Raw genomic sequence first — 15,218 nt, forward strand, 5'->3', positions numbered from 1 at the left:
GCAGTTCGGGGCTTGGAGACCCCTCAGCAAACAAACCTCTCGCTGCCAGTGCTTTGGCTCTTGCTACACGAACCGATATTCAGGACTGCGAGGAAAATTACCAGCTCTCTTCTGCATTTGAGAAAATCCATTACACTTCTAGCTTAAAACAAACATTTTAATGCATACATAATTCAAGATGTTTGTTCACTATACCATAAAGGAAATCACTGCAGGGGCATGGTCCACATTCCCACTGGGGCTGCACTTTTGTTCTGAAAGTAAACACACATATATATATGTGTGTGTGTGTATATATATATATATATATATATATATATATATATATATATATATATATATATATGTGTGATATCTACCATAACCTAATGGATAGGGTCCTGGGATACCGGTGGGAGACCGCTTACGGTGTACCTTAGTGGTCTCCTCATAAGCCCACACTGAACATTGCAGCATTTCATGCTACGGATGGAAAATCTCTGTTAGCTCGCCTCTTTTTTTTTTTTTTTCAATCTCCGAGGTTACATATATACCTGTATAAACACAATGTACATGCATGTTGCATTAGTTCACTTAGAATCTAAGACCCTGATATACTACTACAGAGTTCTCCACTATACACTACATTCCTGCCAGAGAAAAGATTAAACTTTATGGCAGTTTGTGTTACACATTCCTAATGGTCTTAATTTCTTGCTTTTTAATTTTTTAAAAATTATTTTTAAACAGCAAACAGATATGTAGCTTCTGGACTGTAAATCTCACTTTCATGTACAGTGTACTACACAGACCAGCTTAAAAAAAAAAAAAAAAATCAATGCTTTTTATATTTAGAAGCCATTTTTAAAATTAATTTATTCCTTTTTGGGAAAGGGAAGATTCTATAAGTACCATTTTTACTTTATTATGTAAAGACAGCCTTCTTACCTCTGTGAGCTTTTCAGACAAAAATGGCAAAGAAAAAGCTATACAAACATATACATCAATATATTTAAATAAAATAGTATTTCATAGATTTTTTTTCTTTGCTGCGATCATAAACCAGCATACTTTCACACTATTAAATATTTCACAAAATTAGATATGTAAGAGGAGGGAAACACAGTCACAGCTAATGTTACACAGGAATATTCCCAGTGAAGAAAATGTTTCAATACATCCATTCAAATAACTTACCTTCTACACACTTTTCATCGTTTTTCCGGCCAGAACGGCTCCGCACCGGTGCCATTTGTGCCGCCTCCCTCCAGGGCCCTTCCCCGCTGGTCCCCTGGCGAAGGCACCGCAGGAGCCATGGCTGCGACACCGGCGCAGAGCGGCGCGGACGGGGTGCACGGCTGCGCCGCCCTGCACGTCCCGGCACAAATGGGAGCGGCTTTTGGAAGAAAAAGCTTCTCGTCTTTTATTTTTTTAAAATAAATACCTGCATTGGTAGCAAAAAACACCTTTATATATAAATACTCCTTTCTTCAAGTTTGCTATTCCATCTTAAAGAGATTTTTTTTTTTTATTTACACGTGGACTATTATTCTTTCTTCCTGACTACAGCGAACAGCGACTGGGCACAGCAGCACTTCCAATTCTCTTGAAAACCAAGACTTTGTATGAGGAAACATGCCCCTCTGATCAGAACACAGGCCATCCACCCTGGCGGCTCAATCCCCCGTCCCGAGGCAATCAGCCCCGCGTTAGGAAAGCCAAGTGCCTCGCTCCAGACCTGCCATCATTCAGTGGTCACTAGGAGAAAGTGCATGTAAACACGAGCCTTTTGGTAAACACTGAGATTCCGTGAGAGTCTCCACAGGAAGAAGGTGTGTCAGGAGGGCTGCTGCGTGAACCCCGCGTGCAGCGAGGAGGGGCGCGTTCAGCCCGCTTGCCAAGCCTGGTTCGATTCCTGCCGCCGCGGATCTGGCCGAGGAGCGCCATCGTTACCGATCCCCCGCTTCTGCTGCGCCACGCAAGGAGCACGTTCCCCAGCTCCGCCGCCTTCCTCCTCCCCACTGCAAGGAAAAACCAGCCGGCGTCAGCGCAGCTGCCCCGCAGAGCGGGCGGGAGCCCACCGGTGGTCTGCGGGCACTGCTGTGGGCATCCCGTGCGAGGAGCAGAGAGACAGAGAGGGAGAATTACAAAGAACTTTGAAACAGAAATGGATTTCCAGCGCAGGGGATTTACCCTAGACCATAAAGCGATGCTCCTTGCCGTCATGAGCCATGAGGATGACGTTTCGGTTGGAGGTCCAGATGAGCCGCGCCAGCCTGAGGGCGTTGTGGGAGCCCGGAGAGGCCGGCTGGACGGGGGGCACCTGGTAGGTTTTGATGCAGCGGAGCTGGGGTGCAGAGTTCAGCATGCCGATGCTCCCCAGGAGAGAGGTGTTCATCTGCAGAGACACCCACGGGTGACCCACCCTGCCTGCGGCTTCACCACCCGCGACACGCACCTGGACCTCCTCCCAAACTCCGACATCCCTGTGATGCCCTGGACCAGTGCTGTCTCCAACCAGGCTTAAGTAAAATTCCGTTAGTCGGGCCAAGCAGCGCCGTTTACTGGGAGTGTAGTTGAGTGTTTAGGCGGTGCACTGGGTGGTCTGGTTGGTGGTTAATGACCACGACACACAACCGTGCGCAACGGAAGACCTGATGGACTCGGGCATACCTTACCGTGCTCCTTGGGGACAATTTATAAAGGCGTGCTATGCAGAAGCGTACACATTCAGAATTTAAGGAAAAAATGTGAAAAATTGGTAAGATTATATTTATGCTAGACTATTATTTATCAAAATCGTAAAAACACTGGAGCTGAAGATATGCAGAATAAAGAGCCATCCTCATGAGAGGTATGAACAGAGAAAAACCAAAAGCAAGAGCTTTTCTATTGTCTGGTAGATCAAGAGGCCATTCAGAAGCGATCTGTTGAGTTACACTCTTTGGAAAGCAGGCCAATTACTGCTGACGCATCTTGTCTAGCTCCATGTTTTTAAATATGAGATTCTCTGATCTAACCCACCGAGATACACAAAATCCTACGCTTTCTGTAACGTTGCTTTATTCTCGAAAACCTTTCCATCCGCATCCATTGCAACCCTAGGATTTCCATCAGTAGGCGGCCGGCCGCATCCCTGAGACACGCCCCATGAAACCTTGGCAAATCCTGGGACATTTAAGGTGCGTTATTGCTGATGCCACGTCCTGAATTCTGATCAGTACAAAGTACAAGCCATTACTTTTTCCTGGCTCTTCTCGGCAGCAGAGCGGTGTCAGAGAGTGTAAATCATGGCATCTCTAGCAGGGAGCATGCAAGCACCACTGACATTTTCACAATTTAAATCATCTTGAGTAATAACCCTTTTAAGATGACTAATGTTACTGATTTTCCTGCATTAATAATAGTGCCAAATAGCACACAGAAGGGAAAAATCACTGGTGCACGAGGTCACATTTTAAAACTAAATGTGTAGGTATATTTAACTCTTTATGTAAAAGCCACTTTAACGTGAACATTTACACACCTGGAAAAGCGTGGCAGATCACAATTTAGAACTCCAGCGTGACTCTTTTTCCCAGCCAATTCTAAAAGATCCGGTCCGATTGCTTTCCAGATTTTCCCTGAGCACTTAAACTGAACAAACGTAACTGATGAATGAAGATCCTTGCTGTTCTCATTTGTTTCAGAAAGCACACAATACAGTGATGGATAATAATTTAGTAACCTTTTTATGGCACCTGTAGAACTACCGAATGACACAGAAAACCGTGGAAGTGTGTTAAAGAGTATAACTGGTACTCATGGGCATACCGAGTTACGTTTTCTAGTCTGATTACTGTAAGACTCAATGATTTTGATAGCGCACATTGCTCGATCAGATCAGTTGCTTCCAAATAAAGTATTTTTTTAAGTCTAAAGCCATTGAAGGAAGAAGAAAATCCTGCTTGGGAAATGTAGGCAGCAGTCTACAACTGACAAAAAATATTCCTACTAACACGAGATTACAAAGAAAAAAACTTGCTCATATGTTAAAGAAAATAAACCTCTGGATACTTCACAAAATGGTGGCCTGTTTCTCAGTTTCTCCTTGTGTTTCAGACCCTCTTTATATTGTTTATATCTCAGCTCTCCTGCTTTCAGCACGATTAGGGAAACAGAAGACAGCGCCACGCTGCGCGGCACAGCCCAGCACGGGGCTCGCCGACGCTCCCACCACACACGGGCGTGGAGCAGAGCTGGGCAGAGGGGCACGGGCACTGCGGCGCTGGGAACGAGCCTTTGTTCCCACAGTTTTGCATCAAGCTTAAAAAAAATGAAAAGGAGGTATGTACCTGAAGCTCGCTCTGTTGGAATTGATGGGGCTGCAGGAGTTAGAGAAGAAAACTCCTTACTGGTAGGAAGGGGACAGGCACCGGGGAGAAACCTACACGGGTCTACGTTTTACCCGGCGCGCTCCTTCGGTATGTGAAAGCGAGCTATTACAGTAGTATTGTACTCAAACGTCGAGCATCAAATATGAAAGTTTACAATTTGAAAATGCTCTTTGATTGCCCAGAAGTGACGTACTGACGTGTATGCAAACAGCCCCGTCCCTCGCTCGGGGACAGCTGCAGGAACTGCTTAAATAGAAACAGGGATAGGAAAAAGCCCCTGCGTTACAGGGACACGGCCACTCAAAGCTGCCTTCACAGGCCCGCGGGGTGGTGAGGGAAGGGCCGCACAGTGGAGAGGCGCCGGGGGCTGGGGGCCCAAGCCCCAGCCCGGCAGCCGCCCCTGCCCCGCCGGCGCGGGTGCCTGAAGGCAGAGCAGCCACGCTCGCTTCGGGTAAGGCGGGAGGGCAGCACGGGACCCGCGGCGGCTCGGGCTGGGGAACAAAAAAACTCTGTGCTGAGGTTTCAGCTTCTGCCCTAGCTTCTGGGACTATCCTGTCGTCAGCGTTTCCTTATGTATTACGCCGCTACTGACCGACGTTAAAAGACAGTCCCAAAGATGAGTTCGTTAGCCATCTGTGTGCAGACAGACGGACGGTAACGCACCCTTACCTGCCAGAAGGAGAGGTGGCTGTCGGAATTGGAGTACGTGGCGAGGTACCGGCCATCGGGGGCAAAAGCCACGGCAGTTATCGGTCCTTTATGGCCGTGGATAGTCTGGCAAGAGGGGGAGAGAACAGGAACGTAGAAGATTCACCACCCGTCACCACGATGATGCTGAACAGACTTTTAAGCAAACACGAACGCACGAGTACATGAACTTCTAGAAGCCTTTTCTGGAAGACTGAGGGACACCATTACTGTCAGTAAAAATTAAATACCGTGTGGAAATACATCTTCATTTTCACCTGCATTTTCTGTTATTCGAGCACCGATTTTCTGACTGTCATTGTGTCAATCGGCAAATACCCGAGGCCCAAGGCAAAGCTCTTTTGCAGAGGTTGGTTCCCGTCAGTCAGGGAGGACAGGACAGTGGCCCGTGCTGCTCCCACGCACCCGAGGGAATGGCACAAAACGTAACTCCTGCCCTGTCACGCACAGAGACTTGTGCTCAGCACAGAGAACGCCCTTTCCTCAGAGCGCTTAAATGCCTCCAGAGAAGCCGAAACATGAAAGCACACCACTGAAATGTCTTGTCAGGTGGGACTTAAGCACATGCCGCTCAGTGTTAAATAACACGACAATTTCTTTTAAGTGTTCTAATAGCTGCTTAGCCAATAAACCGGAATTAAATCATCATATGAACACATTCCCTGCCAAATCCAGTTTTTAAACCAAAGTAATTTGTCAGGTATATGAACATAAATGTGCCTTTAACGGGAATTTTAAAAAAATTTAATCTTACACGCCCCGAAGGAGGTTGTAAATCGGATGTCTAGGAGCCTCCAGCTGGCTAGGCAGCGGGCAGGGAAATGGTAAGGAGCACAAGCCCACCCTGCCGCCTTTACAACCAGCCTTCAGGGAAACGCCACTCCGTTCAGAGCTTCTCCAGGCGGCTCCCTGGGAGCAGCACGAGAGGCCGCTGAAAGGCCGGGAGCAGGGCCGGGCAGCAGCACGGCTGCGCGCCCAGGTGCCCCAGCACCCGCTCCCCAGCACCGGCGGTCGGCGCTGGTTTAAGGTACTGCACTCACGCCCCTGCTCCTCCTTCAGCGCAGCTGTGACGTACTCCGCACAGAGGCAGCAACGAGAGGACCACAAACGCCATTCCAGTGGCGCAGGAACGTAATCACATTTTTGTAAACCCGCCCCCCCCCGAGAGGCGGACGACGGACTGCAGAATTACATCCACCTCCTTCACAGCTGCGCGCAGACAACCGTTTCACCGAGAGAGTCCTCTCTACTTCCACTGCAATGTACAGGACCCAGGTATGCTTACCCAGAACGTGCCCCAGACCCGGGGAGTGGAAGCGTCCGGCAAAGCAGGCACAGCTGCCCCTCACAGCGCTGGCCTGCCCACCAGCCAGGGCATCCTTCGTGCCCCATCCTGACTCAGCTAGAAACGCGAATTAAAATCCGTCGGACTATTGCCATAATAAATGTAATTAAAAGTTCAAATGTTACGTTGTAGATGAAACGTAAGGCTTTTTTTTTCAGGAATAACACAACTGGAAGGTACCTCGTATTTTCTCAGATTAGAGCTTGAACTATTACTTGAAACACATCCTTCTCACGGCAGCGCATCGCAGATGCATAGACATGCACCACGTTCCTGGTGCGCATCTTTTGCCAAAAAATAATTTTGCAAGGCCAAGTAATGGTCTCCTAGCTCCGGACAATCTTTGACAATAATTAAGGTTACGTACATCGTTCCCCTACGGCACACCCTTCTGCGCGGCGCTAGGGCAGCGGCGGGTCCTCGCAGGCACGGCAGGAGACGGGCGCTGCGCCGCCCGTCGCTTGTGTCGGCTCAGCGAGTCGCACGCCCTTCTGCTCACATGCCACACTTACAGCTGTGGTCTCACCAGCATCAAATACTTGTTTTTTACAATATCCAACAATATAAACACGTGTCAGAAACACCATGAAAAATTACTCACTTATTCCATGGTGAGAGTCATCGTTAAGATCTTATTTACTCATTACCTGAGGTTCCTGTTCAACAACCGCAAAATAAGCAGATGCTCTACACAAGACAGACTCATTTGTGTTAGGTCTTGTCTAACGCTTTGGAGATCTTAAAACTGGCAATGCCAGGTACTCCCCTCCTCTCCCACCTCATACCCCGGCGGTACAAAATCGAGAGCCTCTCCCGTGGAGTCAGCACCCAGGGCTGGCTCCTCCCAGCTAGCAGAGGAAGCCGCAGCTCCCCAGGGATCTGGCCCGAGGACGGGCTCCAGCGAGTGCCGGGGCGATGACCAGCAAGCACCGGGGCGAGTATCAGAAGCGCATGAAGCACGTGAAAAATACACAATAGCTGCCCTTTCTGCATTAAGAGGCTCTGCGCCAACTTTAAGTTGGCAGGGCTTAACCGTGTGAAAAAAGACTTTGTAATATTCATTGAATAAAATTAGGCTGCAGAAATAAAAGTAGTGCTCCTGTACCCATCACTGGGACATTAAAAGATGAAGACCTACTCAGAATGGCACCCTGCATCTAACGTTAGCCTTATATATTAAGAACCCATTAATATATTCATTTCTTGTTTATCATGTAAAAGGTGAGTGAACTCCATAGAATCCCAAGCCTATCTCTTTAATGTAATCACCACAGCTTAGGATGAAAGTTTGAAAGGGCAATTAATTAGATGATCCAATGTTCAGACCCATCAAACTCTTTAGCACTTAACAAGCAAGTAATACTTGTCAATAAAATATGTTTTGGTAATACAAAGGTAGAAAATCAATAGTACTAGCACACTTGTTGCTCTTTTTACTACTGAAAATGTGTTCCAATAAGTACAATCCTTAAGGGAATTAATCTGCTTTGTTATTTAAAGGAAGCGCTTCTCTAATTGATGCTAATCCTTTCAAGCCAAGATTTATTTTTTAGTGCGCTATCTAAACGTGTGCTTTGCAATGCTCTTCTCCTGTTCCCGAGGCCAATGAGTAAGCGTAACAGAAACAAACCATTGCTGCTCATTCAAAATATTCCGCTTGCACCCACACGTTTGGTGCTCAGGCTCCCCTGGCCGGCACCGCTGCGCTGCATTAATGGATGACAGCACTAACGCTTCGGCAGAGAACGCACAGCAAACGCTCATCCTTTGGGGCTGCTTTCAAGTTACTATTGCCAGTTTTTCAGCTGTGAAGCGGTTATATTAGCACGCAATGAAAAGTATGCAAAAACCCGTGCGATACCGGTTTGGAAATAAGTCTTAATTCTGAACGGCAGAGATGGTGGGACAAAGTGCAGCTGTTTGCAGCTTCCCTCTGCCCGACCAATTGTTTTTTAATGGGAGGATGCTCCTGGGAGACTATTTGACTTCTGCACCTGCCACCGTCGTCGTCCTGTTCCACATGATATACTGAAGCTATGACAACCTAATTCTAAGTCCAATATTTGGTAAACTCTACATTGAACTGCAATATTCTGTTAAAGGTGACATAAAAAATAAACAGTGTATCACTGCAGCAGTTTTATTTTCATAAATATACTGAAATGCAGACTTTAAATTGATAAAGTAACTTACGTACTGCTAGAGAGACATACTAGTATTTTACCACCTTTATTAGTAGATATTTATAACCCCCATCTCTAGGGGTACCTTAACTAAAGTGAAACAAAGAACTCACTCACTGAGAAAGCAGCACGCCTAACGCATCCCCCAGAAGCACTGCCCTTCCAGTCCCCATCACGTGAAAGACGTACAAAAGCAGAGGTTCGTCACGGCTAAGCACTACCCTGTGCCTGCTTTTAGCACGGAGCAGCGTGAAAACATCAGCTCCGACTTTTGCAGGGGATACAAATCATCTCTGGGCAAGGAATGGGTATTTGAAAATTAAGGAGGCGGCGATTCTGCGACCAGAGAGGAGTCACTGGCAACGACTTCATGGGCAATTTCAGCAGCCAAGCTGGGGCGATCTGCCACAGCAGCCACCTGGAAGCGTTCTCTAGAAAGCAGGCATAAAGGCAACTTTATACAAGAACATAAATAAATCACAGATCTAAAGCTCATTATGCTAAAGGCAAAGCTTAATAGAAGACAATTAACAATTGAAATGTTAAGTTGAAAATCACCGGTGTTGATGGCACTACTGAAAAAAAGAAACTCTCCCTCTACTTCGTCCCCCAACTAAATAAAAAATAACGCACTTCTAGAACAGATCTTAACAGACAAGAGCTAGGTCTGACAGATCAGTCCTTCTTAGGAATGAGTCACAAAGAAAAAACAGGTTAGCAGTGCTTCGCTGCCATGCATACACCACCTCCGAGGTCCCCCAGCGGCGGCACGCACCGAGTGATTCCATGTCACGCAAACATTTTCTTTTTTTTTTAATTAAAAATTACGAGTTGGATTTTAATGCTAACGTTGGATGCAAAACCCTGCGGAACATATACAGAGCCCAAACCATGCAGAGGAATAAATATCGGCCTTTGAGATAACAATAAAAATGGCTGACCTACAAAGAGAATATATAAAAAGAAATACTTCGACGACTGCTGCAAAGGTAAACTCGGGCCCTGCGGTGCCTGCTCGGCTGCTCTCGCTTCAGTCCCAAGGAGATTAACAGCACCTTCGCCCGGCTGCGATCTACTATGCCCAGAACCCATTCTTCTTTTTTCTTCAGAGATTGTGAGTCTTATCTTTGTTTGCAGCAGCACTCTTTCCTGGGCTCCTGCGCATCTGTCTTCTTTTGCTGTATGGCTCTTCACATCGCGCTTCCACGTGACAGATTTACTTCTTTCAGAATACACGCACTTAAGATCAGTCCCTGCAACGGAGGGGTACGGGGGATTTTCAACAGATGGTAGGAAGTCTCCATTTGCCATTTTGCTCCTGACCTTTCGTTTCCAACAGTAGTCGCTACCGCTTTGACTCCTTCATATTAACCTGCAGTCGAGAGCCTTCTGAGACCCCCAGCCCTGGCCCTCCAGGAGCTGACCGGTGTGGGCACGCTGCAGCCAGCATGGCGACCGCCACGGACCCCGCCACGGACCCCGCCACCCACCCAGGGGTCGTACGAAATCACCACGCAAACACGGAGGAAATAACCTACTTGCGCACCCCCAACACGAGTAGGGTTTATGGAAATTTTTACTATATTTTAATTCTGTTTTTATACAAATATGATGGATTCCGAATAATATGAAACTAGAAGTCCTACGCTTAGAAGTCTTGAATAAGATACAGTAAGTGTACTAGTCCGTGTGTTTAAAACAGAAGGAAACAGACTTGTTCACAGCTTGTCCGCACCGGCTGAGCCAGCCAAGCAAAGCCTTTCCCCAAGCCGCGGGCTGCCCTCGCCAAGGCCAGGTGCCCCCCCAGCCACCACGCTGGCCCCCACGCATGGCCACGGCCACGGCCACAGCCAGTTGCGGGGAGGAGGGGGTGGGTGGGACAGGGCATCCTTTTGGTTTTCGTAAAAGCAAAGTTATACAAAACTAAACTGCTTCACCTGAATAGATATTTAAAATGTTGCCTCATTTTTCATACCAAAAGTAAATTCTTTCAAGAGAGCCCTTCAAAGGCTTTTATGAACACTTTAAAAAATAAATCCCTACTTTCTAAGCAATTTAGTGGAAATATCTAAAATACTATTAACTTAAATCAATCTCAATATCTTTAATAATTTAATTTCTAGGTTAGTTCCAGTCATACTGACTGCAGGAAAAATTTCAAGACAGTAGTGAGAAAAAGAGTGCATTTGCATCTTTAAATTAATTTTCTTCCCGTCCTTCAAGTGACTTCTCAGTAATATCAAGATAAAGTCCAAGCGCATGTATTATATTTTATTAAGTTAAAAAACGTAACAATTTTTAACCTTACAGCGATACAATTTTGCATCGGCCATTACAATTACTCAGTATTCAAATGTGCCGTGCACGATCTGACAGGCAGCATTCACCGGGAGCAGAAAGTGCCCTTGAACGGCCGCGTATAAAAATACATTTATCACTGGCGCGGCAGGCCGGCTGTCAAGCCAATATATGCCTCTCATTTGTTAGGAGGTTCTCCCGCTGCGCGTCCCTCATTACAATTTGCTTTTACTTCCTGGGCAAATGACAACCAGAAAATGAGGCAGCTTCTTTCTGAACCGAACTTAATCCAGGAAAAATTAGATGACAGCTGCAGCCACCCGAGTGTCACGGGACGGTTTAAAACGGTCCCCGAATCGTATGGCTCCAGCCCCGCACCGCATCGTGACACCGCACAGAAGCGCCGAGAACTGGCCTTCTCTCCCCTCAAGCCACGGCTGCGACGGCAGCGTGCGCCCGGAGCGCGGAGCCGAGCCCAGCCTGCCTTCCACACACCCCATGCTCGCGGAGACGCGACGTACGCTCTCGAACAGGTTCCAGACTTCCACGTGGACCGTCAAAATCCATACGGCAATTAATTACCCCTGAACATAGAAACCACCAGTCCGTAACATCAGCAGTGAGTTTTTCCTCTGCGAAAATAATGCCGCTGTACTTTAAATAAAGTTTCATAGTACTATAATATATCCTTAAACTATCTGCACGAGTACCTGTTAGACAACTTGGTATTGTTACTAAAATTCCCATCTCCTTGACAACTGCTGTTTTTAAAAGAGGATTTTCAGCAGCTTGTAGGCTAAGCTTTATGCTTTAACTTCTAGGAAAATAATTTAATATATGAATTCTGAGTATGATTAGGATATTCTTATCAGTAAAAATGGAAGAAGAAAGTGCTCGATATTTTTTCCGTATTTTTAAATAGTATTTTGTGAGAGATAAAATAATTCAAATCACTATTAAAAGGGGCATAATAGTAATTAGCAGTTTGTGTAAAAAAAATACAAAGTATAGATAAGAATCTAGACAAGAGTTCATACTGGACAAACACCAGGTCTCCGGGTTTGCGCACACTCACTGCTTGGAAGCCCTGTAAAGCTTTACGTCTTGCACCACAAACCCCTCCAGGCTGATACTCAATGGCAGTGAGGAAGTTTGGGCTGATATCCCAGCGCCAGAGAGTACTTCCCAGGGAGCAGAGGCATCGAACGCTCCCCAGAAGTCCTGACATGGACCAGATTTACCATTTATTGCACAGACTTCGTCTAACCAGCCACCAAAACGCAAGCCATACCCTTAACGGGAACGGCTGCATCGACTGTCAGAAGGACAAAGTTAAACCGCAATATGTAACAGCAGCCCCAGCAGCCTGGTGTACGACCGGTCGGAGGCTGCACCGCAGCGGAGCAGCCCCAGCAGCCTGGTGTACGACCGGTCGGAGGCTGCACCGCAGCGGAGCAGCCCCAGCAGCCTGGTGTACGACCGGTCGGAGGCTGCACCGCAGCGGAGCAGCCCCAGCAGCCTGGTGTACGACCGGTCGGAGGCTGCACCGCAGCGGAGCAGCCCCAGCAGCCTGGTGTACGACCGGTCGGAGGCTGCACCGCAGCGGAGCAGCCCCAGCAGCCTGGTGTACGACCGGTCGGAGGCTGCACCGCAGCGGAGCAGCCCCAGCAGCCTGGTGTACGACCGGTCGGAGGCTGCACCGCAGCGGAGCAGCCCCAGCAGCCTGGTGTACGACCGGTCGGAGGCTGCACCGCAGCGGAGCAGCCCCAGCAGCCTGGTGTACGACCGGTCGGAGGCTGCACCGCAGCGGAGCAGCCCCAGCAGCCTGGTGTACGACCGGTCGGAGGCTGCACCGCAGCGGAGCAGCCCCAGCAGCCTGGTGTACGACCGGTCGGAGGCTGCACCGCAGCGGAGCAGCCCCAGCAGCCTGGTGTACGACCGGTCGGAGGCTGCACCGCAGCGGAGCGCCGTGAGGAGGGCGGCAAGAGTAGGAGCACGCTGGTCGGATGGAGCGCGAGAAACTTTTGTGAGATTAATCTAATGGATCTTCAATTATGAAGGCAACAAAGCTAGTTCATTTAGCGACTACCTGAAGGCCTTAGGGAAAAATACTTCCTTTCTTTAATAGCTTTGGCAGAGGGAAGGAGCCCGTGGAGGCTACCGGTACCCCCACCCCGGCACAAAAGGCGCAGGCACTGCCCCCGCGCCCCGCACAACCCCTGCCACGGCACGGCAAGTGCTCCAAGCGCATCCCGGTCACCTCCGTTATTCAGCCACAGGAGAACACACAACCCACGGACATGAACTGAGCAGAACGATGGATTCTGGCCACACCATTCAGGCATGATTCGTGATTATAAAAAGTGAGAGTAAAAATAAGTATTATTAAAACAGATTTCAGGAGCAGATAGGATAGGTGACGTTACTTTCCTAGTAAACATGTAAATTTGATACAACACTTACCACTGAACTGTACTGGAACAGCCGAGTTCACAGAACGGAGTCTTTTTTAAACACAAGGCACTTAGGTAAAGAAATAAATCGTCACCTCAGTAACCCTGTATGGCTACAGCCAGTGACAGTGATGACAGTGAGAATCTGCTCTCTTACAGATACTGTTTGTCAAAACCTCCTAATTTTCATTAAAAATCAGTCCCTATTCAAAAAAAAGCTATTAAAAATTCCAACTAGACTACGAATGAAATGCTGCCCTACAATGAGTTAGCAGGAGACGGGAATACATGGAGCATCCCCTCTCCCTAGTTACTTACTTACTGTTATAGAAATAATGTTTAATAATAGGAGTTGAACTGATTAAATATCTGCTTTTCACCTCCCTACACATTCTATTTGGTAGTCGATAATCAGAGCATGGTTTAGTGGCTGGAGCATGAAGCATTTCTGACCTCTGAAACGTCTCCGGTGATGAGGTAGATGTGGTCACTGCAATCCCAGTTTTCCTCCTTTCCCGTTCAAGCAGCTGTCACGAGACTTGCAGCCAGGCACAATGTTCCCCTAAGTTTCTCAGTCCTTCCAGGCAAAGTGCATTTTGCTAAGGTACCCTTTGGCTAAAATTCATTCTAAGCTGTGTCAGTAGAGATGAAACGGTGAGAGCATTGGGATTTTTGGGTGCACCAAGAAGCACTCGTCCTCAAACAGTTCTGTTAAGATGCAGCTCTTCCCTTTCAGCTCCAGCTTTACTCACTCAAATTTTAAAGAAAACTAGTTAGAACAATGTCACCGTCATATTTGGAGCACTAGAGTATTTTTAACCTTTGACTCCAGAGCCTTCAATGCACTTGCAAAACGCACAAATCCATAGCTCCCAAGTGACCCGAGACTTTAAAGAAAAGCGTTCAGCAACTCCAGCGGCGTAGGAAAAGCTAACGAGATCAGTGCTTCCCGCCAGGACGGTGGGGTTTGGGGACTTAATTATCCTTCTGGAGGGGTCTTCTGCCCTGCGGACCCTGGGAAAGCAACTCTGCCATCATTTTTGAAGCCAGCCTTCTGATTCTCGCCACTCCTCGCTCTAATTTTCTAATGAGCGTATTTCCAGATCTTTAGCCGTTCCTGGGCAAACTGTCACCTTCTGCAGAACTCCCTAATGCTGCTCCTTCCTTCCACAGCTACCACTCGCATCCTCTTCCAAGGGTCACAAGCATCGGCATCAAGATTACCAAAACAAGTGGAAACTTTGACTTCCAAGTCCTCAATTTAAAAATTTCTGGAGAACATTATCTTACAAGTCTAAATCTCCAAGGAGTGCTTTGCGTGCGATGGTTTACACTTAGCAATGCCATGTCATCGTATTTGAAAAACACAGCAGCTTTTTGACTTTTTTTTTTTTTTTTTAAATAATTTATGCTTCTTTCAGCATCTGCCGAGATCTAACTGGGAACACTGGCTACAGCCTCACGTGCAAATACACACATCCAGTGATCTCCACCAGGACACTGTGCCACCTTCGCGGCACCGCAAGCAGTGCTAGACAGGAACAGCAGAACCGCGGTGCCTCCTTGCCGTCACCTCCCAGTGAACTAAGTCCTCCACCTAGTAAGAGTTTCACTTTTCTACTGTCAAGCAAGCATATATTTTTATACTATGCAGATCATGGGCATTAGCATATTCCACAACATTCTGCAATTAAAACGTTGCTAAACACCAGCGGGGATGGGTGGAGGGGCAGAGTGTGAAGCGCTCCGAGCCTGGCGTTCAAAGCGCATCTGGGCGTTCAGAAACCCTGTGAACAGCATCAGGGCCATTTACCCACACAACTGCTCTAAAATTTAGGGAAATTAATTCGTGATAATAGTAATAATACCTGGAGCA

At 47.5% G+C, this 15,218-nt stretch overlaps 1 protein-coding gene across 2 annotated transcripts in view; it reads right to left on the minus strand.

Annotated features, from left to right (window-relative positions):
- Window positions 1-1,845: 1,845 nt before the first annotated feature.
- The window catches only part of WDR7 (WD repeat domain 7), a gene marked incomplete at its 5' end in the record, with an annotated part of 133,050 nt that continues 119,677 nt past the window's right edge, over window positions 1,846-15,218 (minus strand). For both annotated transcript variants that reach the window (XM_082012846.1, XM_082012845.1), the window contains 2 exons: window positions 1,846-2,377; window positions 5,025-5,129. In XM_082012846.1, the coding sequence (XP_081868972.1) occupies window positions 2,174-2,377; window positions 5,025-5,129 (309 nt within the window). In that variant the 3' untranslated portion in view covers window positions 1,846-2,173. The remainder of the gene's footprint in view (window positions 2,378-5,024; window positions 5,130-15,218) is intronic.

The sequence above is a fragment of the Phaethon aethereus genome (genome assembly GCF_964289735.1).
Source record: "Phaethon aethereus genome assembly, chromosome: Z".
NCBI lineage: Eukaryota > Metazoa > Chordata > Aves > Phaethontiformes > Phaethontidae > Phaethon > Phaethon aethereus.